This window comes from Rattus norvegicus, chromosome 9 (assembly GCF_036323735.1).
Source record: "Rattus norvegicus strain BN/NHsdMcwi chromosome 9, GRCr8, whole genome shotgun sequence".
Lineage (NCBI taxonomy): Eukaryota > Metazoa > Chordata > Mammalia > Rodentia > Muridae > Rattus > Rattus norvegicus.
This window is the reverse complement of record NC_086027.1, coordinates 21730135-21745991: the sequence shown is the minus strand read 5'-3', so window position 1 is coordinate 21745991 and position 15857 is coordinate 21730135. Positions and strand designations below refer to the sequence as shown.

Sequence of the window (15857 nt, the reverse complement as noted above, 5' to 3'; positions counted from 1 at the left end):
GCCCTGAGCCTCACTCCATCCCTGTCACATCCAGGACAGAGAGGGGTGTGCGCTCCTGCCCTAGAGGGCAGGCCTCCTGCTTGCCCTGGCCTGGGAGAGCATGGCTTACCCAGGCTTGTTAGGAGACTCAGTGCTCAGCCACACTCAGTAGGAAGAGGAGGGGATCAATTCAGGAGCAAGGTCCAAGGGCAAGGGCAGAACACAGCAGGAGGGGCAGGAGCTGCTGACATCCGGCAAACACTGCACAAGGGACAGCAAGGCCCTGGGGCAGAGAGGGAGGGAGGGAGGGCAGCCAGGTGCCCAGGACTCGGTGCGCAAGAGTCTCTGGAGAGCAGAGCGGGAAGGACCTTGAGAAACACGGGCAACTGCTGTGTGAGGGTCAGCTGGGGGACAGGGTCACTCACCGTGCTCAGCCTCACCCCATGCCACCTACCTTTAACCCAGCAGCTCTCAACCCGTAGGTCACGACCCCTTTGGCAAACCTCTCTCTCCAAAAATATTTACATTATGATTCATAAGAGTAGCAAAATTACAATTAGGAAATAGCAACGAAAATAATTTTATGGTTGGGGATGGGGGTCACCACAACATGAGGAACTGTATTAAGGGGCTGCAATGTTAGAAGACTGAGAACCTCTGAGTGACTGACTCCAAACCAACCCCCCCCCCCCCCCCGTGCTCCCAGTACCTGCTCCTCCTAGTAACTAGCAGGTTAAGCCTCCAATGACAGTGACAGCCTTTCCAGTACCTGGGACTTGGGGGACATAGGCAGAAAAGGGACATGGGAGGGGGCACTCTGGAGGCTGAAGAGGACCCAAGAACCAAACCAAAAGGCCAAAAGGTGTTTACTCTGGTAGCCCTGGGGAGGAGGGCTGGGCAGAGAGTGTCCTCAGGAAGGGTGGGTAGACATGGGGGCTGTGGTTTTGCTTCCCGGTGGCGTCAGGTGAGGCGTCCTCTCCGCAGGTCTGGAGTGGCTGCAGCTGTGGTGTCCGGCCCCTTGTGCACACCTCCTGAGTTCATCCTCAAAGTTCTGAAACTCACGACCGACAAGACCCGACAAGGACGGGCAGAGAGGATACTTGGTGGAGGAAGAGGCAGGTCTGGCTACGGAGGCTGCACTGAGTGCTTCCCGGGCTCTGTCCCTCCTGGGTGAGAGGCACTGCGAGCACCCTGTGGGCCTCATGCTCGTCAGCTTCAAGGTCAGGAGTCGCAGCCTGGGGATGCTGGGTGGGACCCACTCATGACGGGGGCTGTATAGAAAGAGAGCCGCCTCCTGCTCTTCCCTTTGGGCTGGGGACTCCCAGCACCCCAGATCCTTCCACTTCTTGTTGTTCAAGGGAAGAAAGAGGGCACAGCCAAGGGAGGAGACCGGAAACTGGGACAGAGCCGTCCTTGCTGGAGCCACGTCCCAAGCGCTTCAGCTCTCGTCTGGGGTCTTGATCCATGGACACTAAGCTAGGCTCACAGCTCGTCAGGGGGGCTGTGTGGAAGGGGAGACGCCTTCTGCACGCCCTCCTCGTCTGGGTTGGCGTCCTCCTCCAGGCTCCCCAGTTCCTTCCTCTGCTTGCTGCTGCCGCCACCGCCACTGGAACCCTTGACCCTGCCGCGCTTCTTCTTGGATTTCTTCCCTCCCAGGGAGGCTATGTCCCCCTTCTTGCCAGACCACCGCTCTGCCAGGCAACCTGAGGGAAGGGGCAGAAAGTCCTCAGGACCAGCTGCTTGGGAGCAGCACTGAAAGGGGGTGCTGGGGGGAGCAGTTACAGGGGTGCCTTCCACCCACCCCGTGTCATTCCCTTGTCTCACTGTGGCCATCAGGCTGTCTGCTCCTGGGCCTGGGGCCATTACCTCACCTCATCACCTCAAGCTCCCTGAGATAAAATGGCCTCTCCTTCCCCAGCCCACACTCCCGACCTCCCTGAGGTGATAACCACCACCCTGCCTTCCTCCGGCCCAACTCACTGGTGTCCTTGCCCTTCAGCACATGGTTGGCACACAGGAACTGAGTGAGGTCTTCCTCCTGGTGGTTCCTGTACCAGTCCTCGATCACCTCTTCAAATTCCTCCACCAGCACATCACACTGTGAAGACAGCACTAGGGACTGGTGGGGCCAAGCGCCCAACTCTCTCAAGGGAGCTTGGCTACAACACCGAGATCCACCAAAGTACAAAGGTGCCAGGTATGGTGGGCACGCCTTTTACCCCAACTCGCTTGCTGTAAAGGCAGGCACACTTCTGTGAGTCTGAGGCCAGCCTGGTCTCTATACATACTGAGTTCCAGGTAAGCCAGGGCTACAGAGTGAGACCCTACCTCTAATAACACAAAGGACTGGCTCTGGGTGGTCTTCCTTGGTGGCCACCAGTCCTGCCCACCCTACCAAGGGCAGCAGGCCGAGGGAGGGAGGGAGGGAGGGAGGGAGGGAGGGAGGGAGGGAGGGAGGGGCCCTTACCTGCTTCTTGAGGTCAGCCACTTCAGCTGAGGTCTCATTCCACAGCTCGTAGGGGATGTCCATCACCACCTTAACCCCTTTGTGGACTAGGTTGTGCAGAGTCTCAAAGGTCTCCGACATACCCTGGAAGAGGTGACCAGACACGATGCAGCGCCATTTCTGCCTCCCGAGTTCTGGTGTCTGAGACCTGTGTGCATCCATCTAAGGCTGCCTGTCCTCAGCCCTGACCTCTCTCCCTCTTCAGGCTGGCTTTCCACCACCGATTACACACACCCTGACCTGTTCTCTCACCCCTGGATGCTTGAAACCATCTGCGGTTGCTCTCTGGGCTTTTGAACTTAGATTTCTTTCCCAGAATATAAGATGTCCTTGGCTCCCACCCTAGTGGCTAGATACTCCTGTCCAAATAAAATGGTGTAATTATGCAAATCAAAGACTTCAGATATTTTCCTATCACCATTCCTTATCTTGTGGGTACCAAATAAATACTTCTGGTTGTATTATGTTACAATATTTGACTTTTTTTATTTTTTATTTTTTTAAAAACTGCAGTTTGAGGCTGGGAACGGTAGCTCAGAACTTTGATCCAAGGATTCCAGAAACAGAGGCAAATGGATCTCTTGAGAGTTCAAAGCCAGCCTGTTCTAAATATTGAGTTCTAGGCCAACCAGGAGTATATAGTGAGATCCTATCTCAAAATTAAAAAAAAATAAAATAAAGATAAGGTGGGCATGGGGACACATTCCATTCTTTAATCCCTGCACCTGGGAGACAGAAGCACGTGGATCTTTGGGAGTTTGAGGCTAGCCTGGTCTACACAGTGAGTTTCAGGGCAGCCAGAGCTATGTCATAGAGAGACTCTGCCTCAAAATAAATAAACAAACAAACAGGTAAGTAAATAAATTTTAAAAACTGCTGTTTCGGGGGGGTTGGGGATTTAGCTCGGTGGTAGAGCGCTTGCCTAGGAAGCGCAAGGCCCTGCGTTCGGTCCCCAGCTCCGAAAAAAAGAACCAAAAAAACAAAAAAAACAAAAAACAAAAAAAAAACAACCCTGCTGTTTCAGCCAGGGCTACATGAAGAAACCCTGTCTCTAAAAACCAAAAAAACAAACCAAGCAAACAAAAACCCCTGGAGTTTCATAGAAAGCGTTCAGTAGAGGCTGACTTGGTTTTGGGACAGAATTCCAATGTTCTGAAATGGCTCTACACAAACTCCTGCCACACCGGATATGTACGTAGGTAAAGCAGAGGTTCTCCGTGCCCACAACCACAAAGTCAAAATAGAAACTGACTCCAAAGAGCATTGTAGAAAGGATGCTCTACAGTACAAACATTTACATTGGAGATGGGGTACCCCACAGTACAAACACTTGACCAACATGTACTTTTTTGTTTGAATCTCTATGTTGTAGGTTTTATGTTTGTGGATATGCATGTGGAGACAGCGGGAACCTTGGGTGCTGGGCCTCCCCTCCCCCAACCATTTGGGACAGGGTCTCTCAATTGCTGGCTCTAGAGCTTCTGGGGAGTCTCCTGTGCCCACCCCCTGCACCCAGCTTCATGGGTGTTGGGGATCCAAATTCAGGACCTTATACGTCACCCTCTGAGCCATCTCCCTGGCCTAAGAGAGTCTGATGTCTATACTTATTCAGTGTTCCGTCCAATACACCTTTTTCTTGGATGAAAAAGGGTTGCAAGTGCCTTTTCTTTTTTTTAATCAGATTCACTAATTTTTATGTGTTTTGCCTGCCCCATGAACCACTGGTTCCTGTGAACCACTACCTGGAGCTGGGAATCAAATCTGGTTTCCTCTACAAGGCAGTAAGTGCTCCTGACCATCTCTCCAGATCCCGCAAGTGTCCGTTACTCTAAGGAGCCCTCCTCTGTACCCAGGCCCCTTCAGGTTCTTCCCAGTTTGGGCCTTTCCTTGGTAAGAACACAGCTCGGCTGAGAACTAAAGGATTCTTTATGCTGTGAAAAAACTGGACAGGCTTCCTAAGTGCTCTTGCCCCCAGCAATAATCCACTACCCATGTTTCCCCTTTCCTGGAGAGAATTCACACATAGACACAGGCACACACACCATGTGCACACACACACACACATACACACACACACACACACATGCACACACAAACACTCACACACACAGACACATATACACAAACATGCACACACACAAACACACACACACACAAACACATACACACATTCACACAAACACTCACACACACATACACAAACACCCACACACACACAAACATTCACACACACACAAACATGCACACACATACATACAAACATGCACACACACAAACATGCACACACATACACACAAACATGCACACACACAAACATGCATGCATGCACACACACACACACACACACACACACACACACACACACACACACACACACGGTGGGTATAGCTCAGTATAAGAGCATCAGCGTGGCTTATGGCTCTCGTCCCCATACCACAAAAAACAAACTAGGAAAACGCAATGCCCGCCCTGCCAGACTTTTCAACAGAAGCAGAAGCAGTAATTAATGAGCCATTGGTTTTGTATCTCATGCTTCCCCCACTGTTCTGGAGACAGAATCCCACCATGGGGCCCTACCTGGCCTACAGCTTGCTATGCAGACTATGCTGGACTAAAACTCATAGCTGGAGAGACGGTTCAGTGATTAAGAGCACTGACTGCTTTTCCAGAGGTCCTGGGTGCCCCAGCACGGCTGTGCACCAGCCCCATTCTTTGCTTTACACTGTCAACATCACAGGCACCACCTAGTGGACCCAGGCCTGCAGGCTGCTTCTAACAGTTTGCTACTGTTTGTTTGTTTGTTTGTTTGTTTGTTTTCTTTTTGTTCTTTGTCTCCGGTGTAGCCCAAGCTGGTCTCAAAGTTCAAGGTCATCCTGCCTCCTAAATTCTGCGATGAACAGGTGAGTCGGGCTGCACTTGAGCAGGAGAAAGTATTTTTATGGAAGCAACCATGGATCAATTAACTAAATTCACTAAGTTTAAAGACAATTCCAAAAGTTCTGCCTGAAATGCTTAGGGGCCTGAGGGGCTGTGGTGGACATCCTTGGATAGAATGCAGGGGGCAGGCACAGCAGACTTGGAGAGAGACAGGAGCCTACTGTAAGCGGCTCCTTCTCCAGGGAAAGCCACTGCAGACACAGGCACCTAGCAGGGGTCTGAGGAGGTGGCTCTGGGTGACAAAGACAAAGTTATAATCACTGTCCCCTTATCTGCCTGTCCCATCTGGGAGGCGGGCGCTGAGTGCAGTTAGTGCCTTCCAGCCAGTCTTCTGGTATCTCCCTCACGCTCTGAGAATCTGCTGACTCCTCGTGTTTTTGAGACCCATGAGAGCTGTCAGCTGGGAACTTTCTGTCTGGGCCTGACCTTATGCCAGTGTAGTCAGTGCTCAGCAGGGAGGGAGGAAGAGGAGGAGGGTCCGGGCATGACCTGCCAATCACACACACACCAGCAGACACACTCAGAGTCATGAGGGCCCAGTCCCAGAGGGAATGAGGCACAAGCACAAAGCCAACCTTGGCAAACCGGTTGCTGCCAGTCCTCTCCTTGTGCAGGCTGTAGTCCAGAAGCCTCTTGCATATGGTCTCAGTGACTTCAATTAACCGTAAGTCCCTGCCGAGACAGCAGCAGGAGAGGTGCTAAGTTCCCCTCCCTCCTCATGGCACAGTGGTCCGTCCCTCCAGCCCTGCTGCCCAACATCTCACCAATGGGAAGGCAGAGCTGGAAGGGAGATAGGTCATCTGGCCTGGGGCTCTCAAATGCTGGAACACAGACCAGAGAGACAACGTTTTAACAGCTCTAAGGGAAGGGTCTGTGTGTGCGTGTATCTGTGGGATCAAACCCAGGATCTTGGTTTGTCTAGGGCAAAAGTCTATCACTGAGTCTAACCCTAAATCAATTTTTTTTTTTTTTTGGTTCTTTTTTTCGGAGCTGGGGACCGAACCCAGGGCCTTGCGCTTCCTAGGCAAGCGCTCTACCACTGAGCTAAATCCCCAACCCCTCAATTTATTTTTTTACTTAAGAAAATATCCATTTGTGTGTGTATGTGTGTATGTTTGTGTGCGTATACGTTTGTTTGTGTGTTTGTATGTGTGTGTGTTTGTATGTGTATGTTTGTGTGTTTGTGTGTGTATGTTTGTATGTTTATGTGTGTGTATGTTTGTTTGTGTGTATATATTTGTGTGTTTGTATGTGTGTATGTGTGTGTGTGTGTGTGTGTGTGTGTGTGTGTGTGTGTGTGTGTGTATGGTCATACACCTGCACATACACCTCATGTATCCAGGCCAGTAGAAGGCACTGGATCTCCTTGGCTCGGAGCAACAGGTGGCTGTGAGCTGCCTGCCATGACACTGAAGTTGGGTGCTCTAGAAGGGCTGCGAGTCCTCTGAGCTGCTGAACCTCCCTCCGGCTCCTGCTTTTTAGAAAGTCTGTGGTCCTAGGAATCAAATCCAGGACATCAGCATGACAGACAAGCCCTTGGCTACTTCCACTTTCCCTAAAAGTAAAGGGCACCAGTATTTTTTAACAGACTAACTCGCCACTCTTAGTGAAGACAGCATGAGCAGGTTTTTCCCAATGCTCCCTAGGAACAACTTATTAACCACTTTTTTTCTTCTTCCAGAGACAGAGTTTCTCTGTGTAGACCAGGCTGGCCTCAAACTCTGAGATCCACTGAGTGCTGGAATTAAAAGCATGCACCACCATGCCTGTCTATTAACCACGTGTGTACAAATTCCTGTGTGTGCGTCTATGTACAGAAACGCATGTATTCGCACACATGCATGTGCAGATCAACATTAGGTGGATGTGTCCTTGATCACTTTGTGGTTTTTGAGACAGGGTTTCTCTAAAGCTGCAGCTTACCTTCTGGACCAGACTGAGGTAGGAGCAAGTGTCAGGGCTTGCTCCAGCCCAGCTCTCCCACCACTGGGATCAGAGGTGAGTACCGCTCTGCCTGGCTTTATGTAGGTGCTAAGGACCAAAATCAAAGCCTCACACTTACACAGCAAGCATTTACCAACAGCCATCCCCCAACTATTAACCACTGCTTTCTTTCAGTTGTCTGGAGACCGGGCTTGTGTCAGACTCAACACCCACCTGCTTCTGCCTCCTGAGATTAAAGGAGAGCGCATGGCACCCAGCAAGCCCCTTCTCTCAAGTCATTTGTCTGTACCTCCTGGGTCATGACCTCATCCTCTCTGTTGGGATCTAGCAGGCCTGTTTATGCTGAGGATGGCCAAGCTTCCCTGTCAGGTTGTAAGGCTTCCCTGTCAGGCTGTAAGGCTTCCCTGTCAGGCTGTAAGGTTTTCCTGTCAGGCTGTAAGGCTTCCCTGTCAGGCTGTAAGGCTTCCCTGTCAGGCTGTAAGGCTTCCCTGTCAGGTTGTAAGGCTTCCCTGTCAGGCTGTAAGGCTTCCCTGTCAGGCTGTAGGCTTCCCTGTCAGGCTGTAGGCTTCCCTGTCAGGCTGTAAGGCTTCCCTGTCAGGCTGTAAGGTTTCCCTGTCAGGCTGTAAGGCTTCCCTGTCAGGCTGAAAGGCTTCCCTGTCAGGCTGTAAGGCTTCCCTGTCAGGCTGTAAGGCTTCCCTGTCAGGCTGAAAGGCTTCCCTGTCAGGCTGTAAGGCTTCCCTGTCAGGCTGTAAGGCTTCCCTGTCAGGCTGTAGGCTTCCCTGTCAGGCTGTAAGGCTTCCCTGTCAGGCTGTAGGCTTCCCTGTCAGGTTGTTAAGGCTTCCCTGTCAGGCTGTAGGCTTCCCTTTCATGTTGTTAAGGCTTCCCTATCAGGCTGTTAAGGCTTCCCTGTCAGGCTGTAGGCTTCCCTGTCAGGCTGTAGGCTTCCCTGTCAGGCTGTAGGCTTCCCTGTCAAGTTGTAAGGCTTCCCTGTCAGGCTGTAAGGCTTGCCTATCTGGTGTCTGGTAAAACCAGGAAAAAGAAAGAAAGAAAGAAACTCTTGCCACGTAATAATTAGTGGTTTGCAATACTAAACCTCCACCGGCATTCTCAGAGGCCAACCATAATCTAGATAATTCCTCAGACATGCCCAAAGGCCCTTCCCCAGGGGATTCCTGACAAATTGGTAATTAACGCTGACACACGCCCAAGTAGGACATGGACGTAAACTTGTCAGGGTCCTGCCTCTACCTCCACTGGGAGAGCAGGTCTGCGGGCATACGACCTTTCATACACTGCATTTCTGTTCTTCGACTCTGTGCTCTAGGAGATCCAAAACTTATCGGGCAGACCCAGGAGGCCCCAAACCTCCGGGAACCTCCCTGCCTCTGCCTTGTCCCAAGAGGGGCTAGGGATAGGCTCACTGTGACTAGACATGCATCGTTCTGATGGCAAAACGGGCCTTTTGGGTTTTCTTTCTTTCTTTCTTTCTTTTTTTAGTTAAAAAATGTTTTTAATTGAGGTGTTGTGGGTGTCTGTGCTTATGTCCCATGTATAGATGTGCCCAAGGAGTCCAGAAAAGGGCATCGGATCCCCCGGAGCTAGAGTTACAGGTGGCTGTGAGTCAACTGACATGGACTCTGGGAACTGAACTTCAGTCTACTGGAGGAACAGCAAGTATCCTCAAGGCAGCGGTTCTTGGGTCTCAACCCTCTCACAGGGGTCCCATATCAGATATCCTGCATATCAGATATTTACATCATGATTCATAACAGTAACAAAACTACAGTTATGAAGTAGCAACAAAAATAATGTTATGGCTGGGGTCCTCACACCGAGAGAAACTGTGCTAAAGGTCGTAGCATGAGGAGCTCAAGACCCGCTGCCTGATGTTATTATTTATTTCCCAAGACAGAGCTTTGGGGTTGGAGGGATGGCTCAGTGGTTAAGAGCACTGACTGCTCTTCCAGAGGTCCTGAGTTCAAATCCCAGCACCCACATGGTGGCTCACAACCATCTATAATGGGATCTGATGCCCTCTTCTGGTGCTGTCTGAAGACAGCTACAGTGTACTCACATACATTTAAAAAAAAAAAAAAAAAAAAAAGACAGGGCTTCTTTGTAGCTTTGGCTGTCCTAGAGCTAGAGTAGGCTAGCTTTGAACTCGCAGAGATCTGCTTGCCTGTCTCTGAGTGCTGGAATTAAAGATGTGCTCTACTACTGCCCAGCTAAGAACCACTGTCTTAAGGCTGAGTTCTCTCCAGAACACTCGTGTTGTTTTTTTTTGTTTTGTTTTGTTTTTTCGGAGCTGGGGCCCAAACCCAGGGCCTTGTGCTTGCTAGGCAACTGCTCTACCACTGAGCTAAATCCCCAGCCCCTATGTTGCTTCTTTTTAAATTGTGTCTTCCTGTGTGTCTGTGGGAGTGTAAGGTTTGCTGCCAAGCATCCTGACCTGCTGATCCACCTTGCTGGCCCTTGCACTGTTTCAACTGTTTTAACGTTTTATGTGTGTGGGTATTCTGCGTGTCTGTGTACCACGTGCACGCAGTGCCTGAGCAGGCCCGAAGAGGATGTTGGATCCCCTGGGCCTGGAGTTAGATGGTTGTGTGGTGCTGGGAATTGAACCAGGACTCCTCAATGAGCAAAAATGCTTTAAAGTGCTAACCCATCTCTCTAGCCCACCCCATGTCATTTTTAAAGGATGATCGTAACTGACACAGGTGTTTCTGTTTTTTTAAGTTTGTATCAGGACAAAATAAAAATCTGGTAATCCAGCTGACACACACCTTTAACCCCAGTACTTGGGGAGCAGAGGCAGGTGCATGTCTGAGTTCCAGGTCAGTCAGTCTACACAATGAGTTGCAGGACAGCCAGGCCTACACAGAAGACCCTGTCTCAATTAAGCATGTAAAAAACAAAACTCTGGTAATCCCATGTCAGCATGTTGTTTTTTTTTTTTTTTTTTTTTTTTTTCAGAGCTGGGGACCGAACCCAGGGCCTTGTGCTTGCTAGGCAAGTGCTCTACCACTGAGCTAAATCCCCAACCCCCAGCAAGTTTTTTAAAGGTCTATTTATTTATGTATATAAGCACACTGTCCCTGACACACCAGAAGAGGGCATCAGATTCCATTACAGATGGTTGTGAGCCCCCATGTGGTTGCTGGGAATTGAACTCAGGACCTCCGGAAGAGCAGTCAGTGCTCTTAACCACTAAGCCATCTCTCCAGCCCTCCATATTAGCAATTTTTAAATAAATCACACTGGATTGTGAGAGCCAAGTGGCTAGGATTCCTCAGGTCTCCCGTCGGTCTCGTTTTTCTACATGAGACATCTAAGGCACAGAGAAAGGATTTATAAAGGTCACCTAACTGTTGGTGGCAGAACCAGTGGACAAACAGAGTGTTATTGTGACCAAAGACTATGTGGTGGGCTTGCCTGGATGGAAGAAAATAGGACCCATGCCCTCCTTCCCCAATCCCTCCCCAACAAAAACAAACAGCAGGCCAGGCCACTAAGTCACCATTCACTTACGACTTGGTGTACTTGACTCCAGAGGCCTTCCGGTCCAGAATGCCGTAGCCTGTGTCAATCACTTCCTTGGTCTTCCCTGTTTCCTCAAAAGCTGACTTCAGCTCCACGGCAACATACTTGCACACTGTTGAAGGAAGGCACAGGCCACTGAGTGCACAGCTATTTCCCGGAAGCCGGCCGGCAGCCAAACAAACCAGATGGGTGTCCCTTCCTAGCCTGGGTCAAACCGATATTCTGTCTGCAAATTAGTTACAGGGTACACTATCCTATATCCATTTACAGCCTATACTTCTGAACTCCCATCACTTCACTTAATCAGAAAAAGGAAAAAAAAAAAAAGGCTATTGAGGAAGGTGAGGCAAGGGGACTATATAAATTCAAGGCCAGTTTGGGCAGGCAACGGGGAATGTCAAAACATAGCCAGGTGTGGTGGCACACATGTCATCTCTGCACTCTGTAAACAGAGGCAGGTGTGTCTGTGACTTCAAGACTGGTGTCTGTACATAACAAAACCCAGGATGTCACAGCTACACGGTGAGACTTTGTCTCCAAAAAATTAATCCTAAAGAATTACTGGGTAAAAGGGCTCAGCAGCTAGGAGCACTTGCTCTTGCAGAAGGGCCTGGCTTCCGTTCCCAGCACCACACAGCTCACAGTCATCAGTTAACTCTAGCTCTAGGGGCACCAATGCCTTTTCTGGCCTCTTCAAACACCACAATGAATAAGGTGCACACACACACACACACACACACACACACACAAGCACACGCGTGTGCGCACACACCCCTGTAGATACATGTACACACTCTGAGGAAAATCTTTATTCTACAGTATTGAAGATGAGGACTGGAGAGAGAGGGCGCAGCAGGAAACAGGGGTAACTCCCAAACCTAGTGACCAGAGCTCTGTTCCCAGGACCCACAGGGTGGGAGAAGAGAGGAGACTCACGGAAGTAGCCCTCTGACCTCCACAGGCACAGTGTGGTACATGCCCCTGTCCACCCTTCCAGCTGCCCAAAAATAAGTAAGTAAATGTAAACAAAACTTTAAAATAAAAATAATAAAATACCCATGCACATTCAGCTAACAGAACAGAATGAAGAATGTTATCCTTCAAATCACAATGAACAACCACTAATGATTTGCCCTGCAGTAGCTAATATTTAATAATCGATCTCCACAATTATTACATATGATAAACAATTACATATCACAATGTGCTTCCTGTGAACACAAACTTCTGTGTAACTATAAAACAATACGGTACTCGGGAAATTAATGGGAAATGTCCAATAGTTCATATTACATTTCTCTACTTGTCCCTGAGATGTGTTTTATGGCTGTCCTCTTTCTTGATTTCGTGTGTTTCCTACCAATTCTCTCTGGCTACCAAGTTCATTTGCTCCAGAGAGGCCTACTGTTTATGTCCAAGTATTCTCTCACTTCTTCCTACCCTCCTGGAGCAGTTATTAAGCAACAGCCCCGTGCTGAGCACCGGGCACAGGGAGACGGTGAATAAGCCTCACCTGTCCAGATGCTCAGAGTAAGAGAAAGAAGTGTCAGCAATGAACAAGGAGGCTATCACCCTCAGGGTGTGATACGCCAGCCCAAGGCTCTGGGAAAAGTGTAAAGTCCTCTGGAGGCTTCTCCGACCCAGTCCCCTGGCACTAAATTAAATCTCCTCCCCAGGAAAATTCTGAACTACTCACACATGCTCCTGCCTTCACTGGGGTTCTCGGGGAGCCATTATCCCTGTAAGATCCAGTTTAGACATAAACCAGACTTGTGGGAGATTCATGGCATAGACCCCAGACCCCCGTGGAGTACCACCCACTTTCTCTGGGCAGGTTCTCCTTCCTCTGTGCTGAGGCCTGTTCCACTCAGGCTACTAAGCCTGAAGGCAGGCTCCGTGAGCCAGAGACCAGTCAGCAGTTCATAATAAAGATGCACACTAATAAAAGCGGCGTGAGAGGTGCCTAAGGGTCAAAGTTTGCCAAATTACTCCATGACTGAAAATAATCTCTACTGATTATAAAATGAGTTTAGGCTTGGATGGTCTGTAAGATCCTTGCCAGCTATGATTCTGCGTCTGTGGATGTCTCCTAAGGAAAAGCTTCTTGGGCTGTGAATAAGAAAAGGAGAAAGATGGGGCTGGGGAGATACCTCAGCTTTAAGAGCCCGGCTGTTTTCCCTGAGGTCCCAAGTCCCGGCACCCACTTGGTGGCTCGAAACCCTCTGTAATGGGGTCCGATGCCCTCTTCAATCATGCAGGCATACATTCAAATAGAACACTGAATACATAAAATACATACATAAATAAAAACCTTTAAAACACTTTGGAAGGAAGGAAGGAAGGAAGGAGGAAGGAAGGAAGGCAGGCAGGCAGGCAGGCAGGCAGGCAGGCAGGCAGGCAGGCAGGCAGGCAGGCAGGCAGGCAGTGGTAGGGCATACCTTTATAGTGAGGCAGAGGCAGGTAGAGCTATGAATTCCAGGCCAGCCTGGTCTACAAATCCAAGTTCTAGGATAGCTAGGGCTACACAGAGAAACTCTGTCTTGAAAAAAGAAACAAAGAAAGCAAAACCCCCAGGGCTAGAGGAAGAGAGTAAGGGAAGCATCCTGGAAAAGGAGAGACCTTTTTTTTTTTTTTTTTTTTTTTGGTTCTTTTTTTTGGAGCTGGGGACCGAACCCAGGGCCTTGCGCTTCCTAGGCAAGCGCTCTACCACTGAGCTAAATCCCCAACCCCAAGGAGAGACCTTTTATCAGGTATCTTCCAGTGAATTTACATTGACTCTAGAGAGTCTCACCTAAAAACCAAAAGTCCTATGTAGTTAAAGAGTGTGTGTGTTGGGATCACAGTGCACAGACACTGCAGCATTTTTATGTCTGTCTTGGGGATCTGAACTCAGATCCTCTGGCTTATGTACGGGACAATCACTCCTATCCACTGAGCCGTGTTCCCTGCCCCCATTCTCACACTTAACAGCTCAGATGGGAGGATTATGAGTCTCAAACCAGCAGGTCCACTTCCCAGTGCTTAGGGAGCATCTGGCCTGTGTGGATCTGCCTTGGTGCATGCTTTGAATGAACATAAAATGGATTTCCAGAATACCTGGGGGCAGGGGGCTTTGAGGATGAAGAAAGAAGGGTGACAGCTGCAATGGTCTGAGAGAAAACTGAAAAGTGAAGGGCAGGACAAAAGGGAAGTCTCAGTTCCTTGTCCTCTCAGTTTTTAAAATCTACCTCCTTCACCTGTCTCCTCCGGGCTCTATGTTTCGCAAAGTGACCTCTTGATACTCTGAGTGAGTCTCCTCTCTCCACATACAATCCCAGACCCTCCATATATAATCATATGTGATCTAAAAGCCCTCATCCTCCCCCCTTTTTTTATTACTCTGCCAATAAATATTTGCAACCCAGACTCTTCTCAAGAAGCAAAAAAACCACACACAAATTAGGTTGTAGTGAAAGCACAATGGGAAAAATTTCAGGTTCCTTTTCTACGTCATATGGACCTTTTCGGTTCCTCAAAGTCGCCCTTTAGCTTCTAGGCCAGCAGGGCCTCCTCATCTACCTCTGTCTCGGTTCCTTTTTCTGGCCAACTCTTAATTTCGAGGCGGGCTTCCTATATGAAGCCTTCCCTCCACCCCCACCTCTAGGCTTGAAGTGCAGCTACCCCCGACCAGCCCCAAAGCACGGACTTCTAGGCTATCCCAGAGTCCCAGCACCAAGCAGTGCGGAGCCCACAGCAGGGCCAGGGAGACCCCAGCCCAGGACCCTTCCCACAGGCCCCGCCCCCTCCCGCCCCTCGGGCTGGCTACGCCCCGCGGCCCCGCCCCCTCACCTTCGCATTTGCTGGGCAATCGCACCCAGTCGGTCTCCTCGGCCCCGGCGGAGCTCGGGCCCAGCTTCGGGGCAGGGAGGAGCAGCAGCGGCAGCAGCAGCAAGAGAAGCAGGAGGCAGCGGGGCGCGAGCTCAGACATGGACTCCATGGCCCAGTCGGACCCGGAGCGGAGCGGACCCAGCGGCGCTTCCTCCGGCAGCGCGCGCGGAGCAGCTTCCCCCGGCCGCTTCCGGGTCTGCACACGTGCCTCGGTGTAACCACGGCAACGGCGAGCCCCGTCCCGCCCCCTCGCCCCGTTGCCTCTAGCGGCTTTCGAAACGGACCAAGGCCCGCAGGCGACGCATCCAATGGGTTCGCTCGGCGTCTGCTTTCTAGCCAATGGGAAAAAAATCTTTTTTTCCATCTCGGCCAATCAGAGAGCGGATGGTGGATTTGGCGCCCTATAGCGATCTCACGGCCATCTAACGGAGGTTCTGGGAGAGGTTAAAACGTCAGGTCCTAGGGAGTAGAACCTCCATCGTACCGTGGATGAACTAGCCATGGGCGCTCTAAGCCCTGGATAACGGATTATCTTTCATGGTTTTGTTTCTTGTTTTCTGTCTTTTGTTCTTTGAGACAGGGTTTCTTTGTGTATCCCTGGCTGTCCTGGTATTCAGTGCGTGAATTCAGATCTAGCTGCTTCTAGGTCTGCCTCCACACTGGGCCTCATTTTTTTCCTTTAAGGTGTAAAGAAAAAGGTTTTATTTATTATTTTGTGTTGGAGAACGACTGGAATCAGTTGCTTCCTTCAACCATATTGGTTCTGGACTTCAAACTTGGGTCCTTAAGGCCTAACGGTGGCCTCTTTTAATCACTAAGCCAACTAACTCAACCGTATCCATGGCTTTCTTCATAAAGTTGCAAACCCTCACTAGATACCGTCTTTAAAATTTTATAATTGCAGCCACTCACTCTAATAGATACAACAGCCCCGATACCCAGTAACTTTGCATTTCTCCTAGTAAGAACTAGAATTAATGAACTAACAGATAGAGTGATCAATCCTACATTTCTGAGGCTTGCCTGTTAGGAAGTTCAAATCGATTCATGAATTAATGGGATTAAGTAAGAAAAATGAGGGATG

The 15857-nt window shown here is 49.9% G+C and overlaps 1 protein-coding gene across 1 annotated transcript; it reads right to left on the bottom strand.

Annotated features, from left to right (window-relative positions):
* Nucleotides 1-543: 543 nt before the first annotated feature.
* Cnpy3 (canopy FGF signaling regulator 3) lies at nucleotides 544-14904 on the bottom strand. The gene is given in 6 exon segments (NM_001134710.2): nucleotides 544-1682; nucleotides 1960-2077; nucleotides 2447-2569; nucleotides 5998-6094; nucleotides 10895-11018; nucleotides 14735-14904. Coding segments are annotated over 6 exon segments (831 nt in total). The 5' UTR covers nucleotides 14883-14904; the 3' UTR covers nucleotides 544-1461.
* Between the last annotated feature and the right edge of the window lie 953 nt (nucleotides 14905-15857).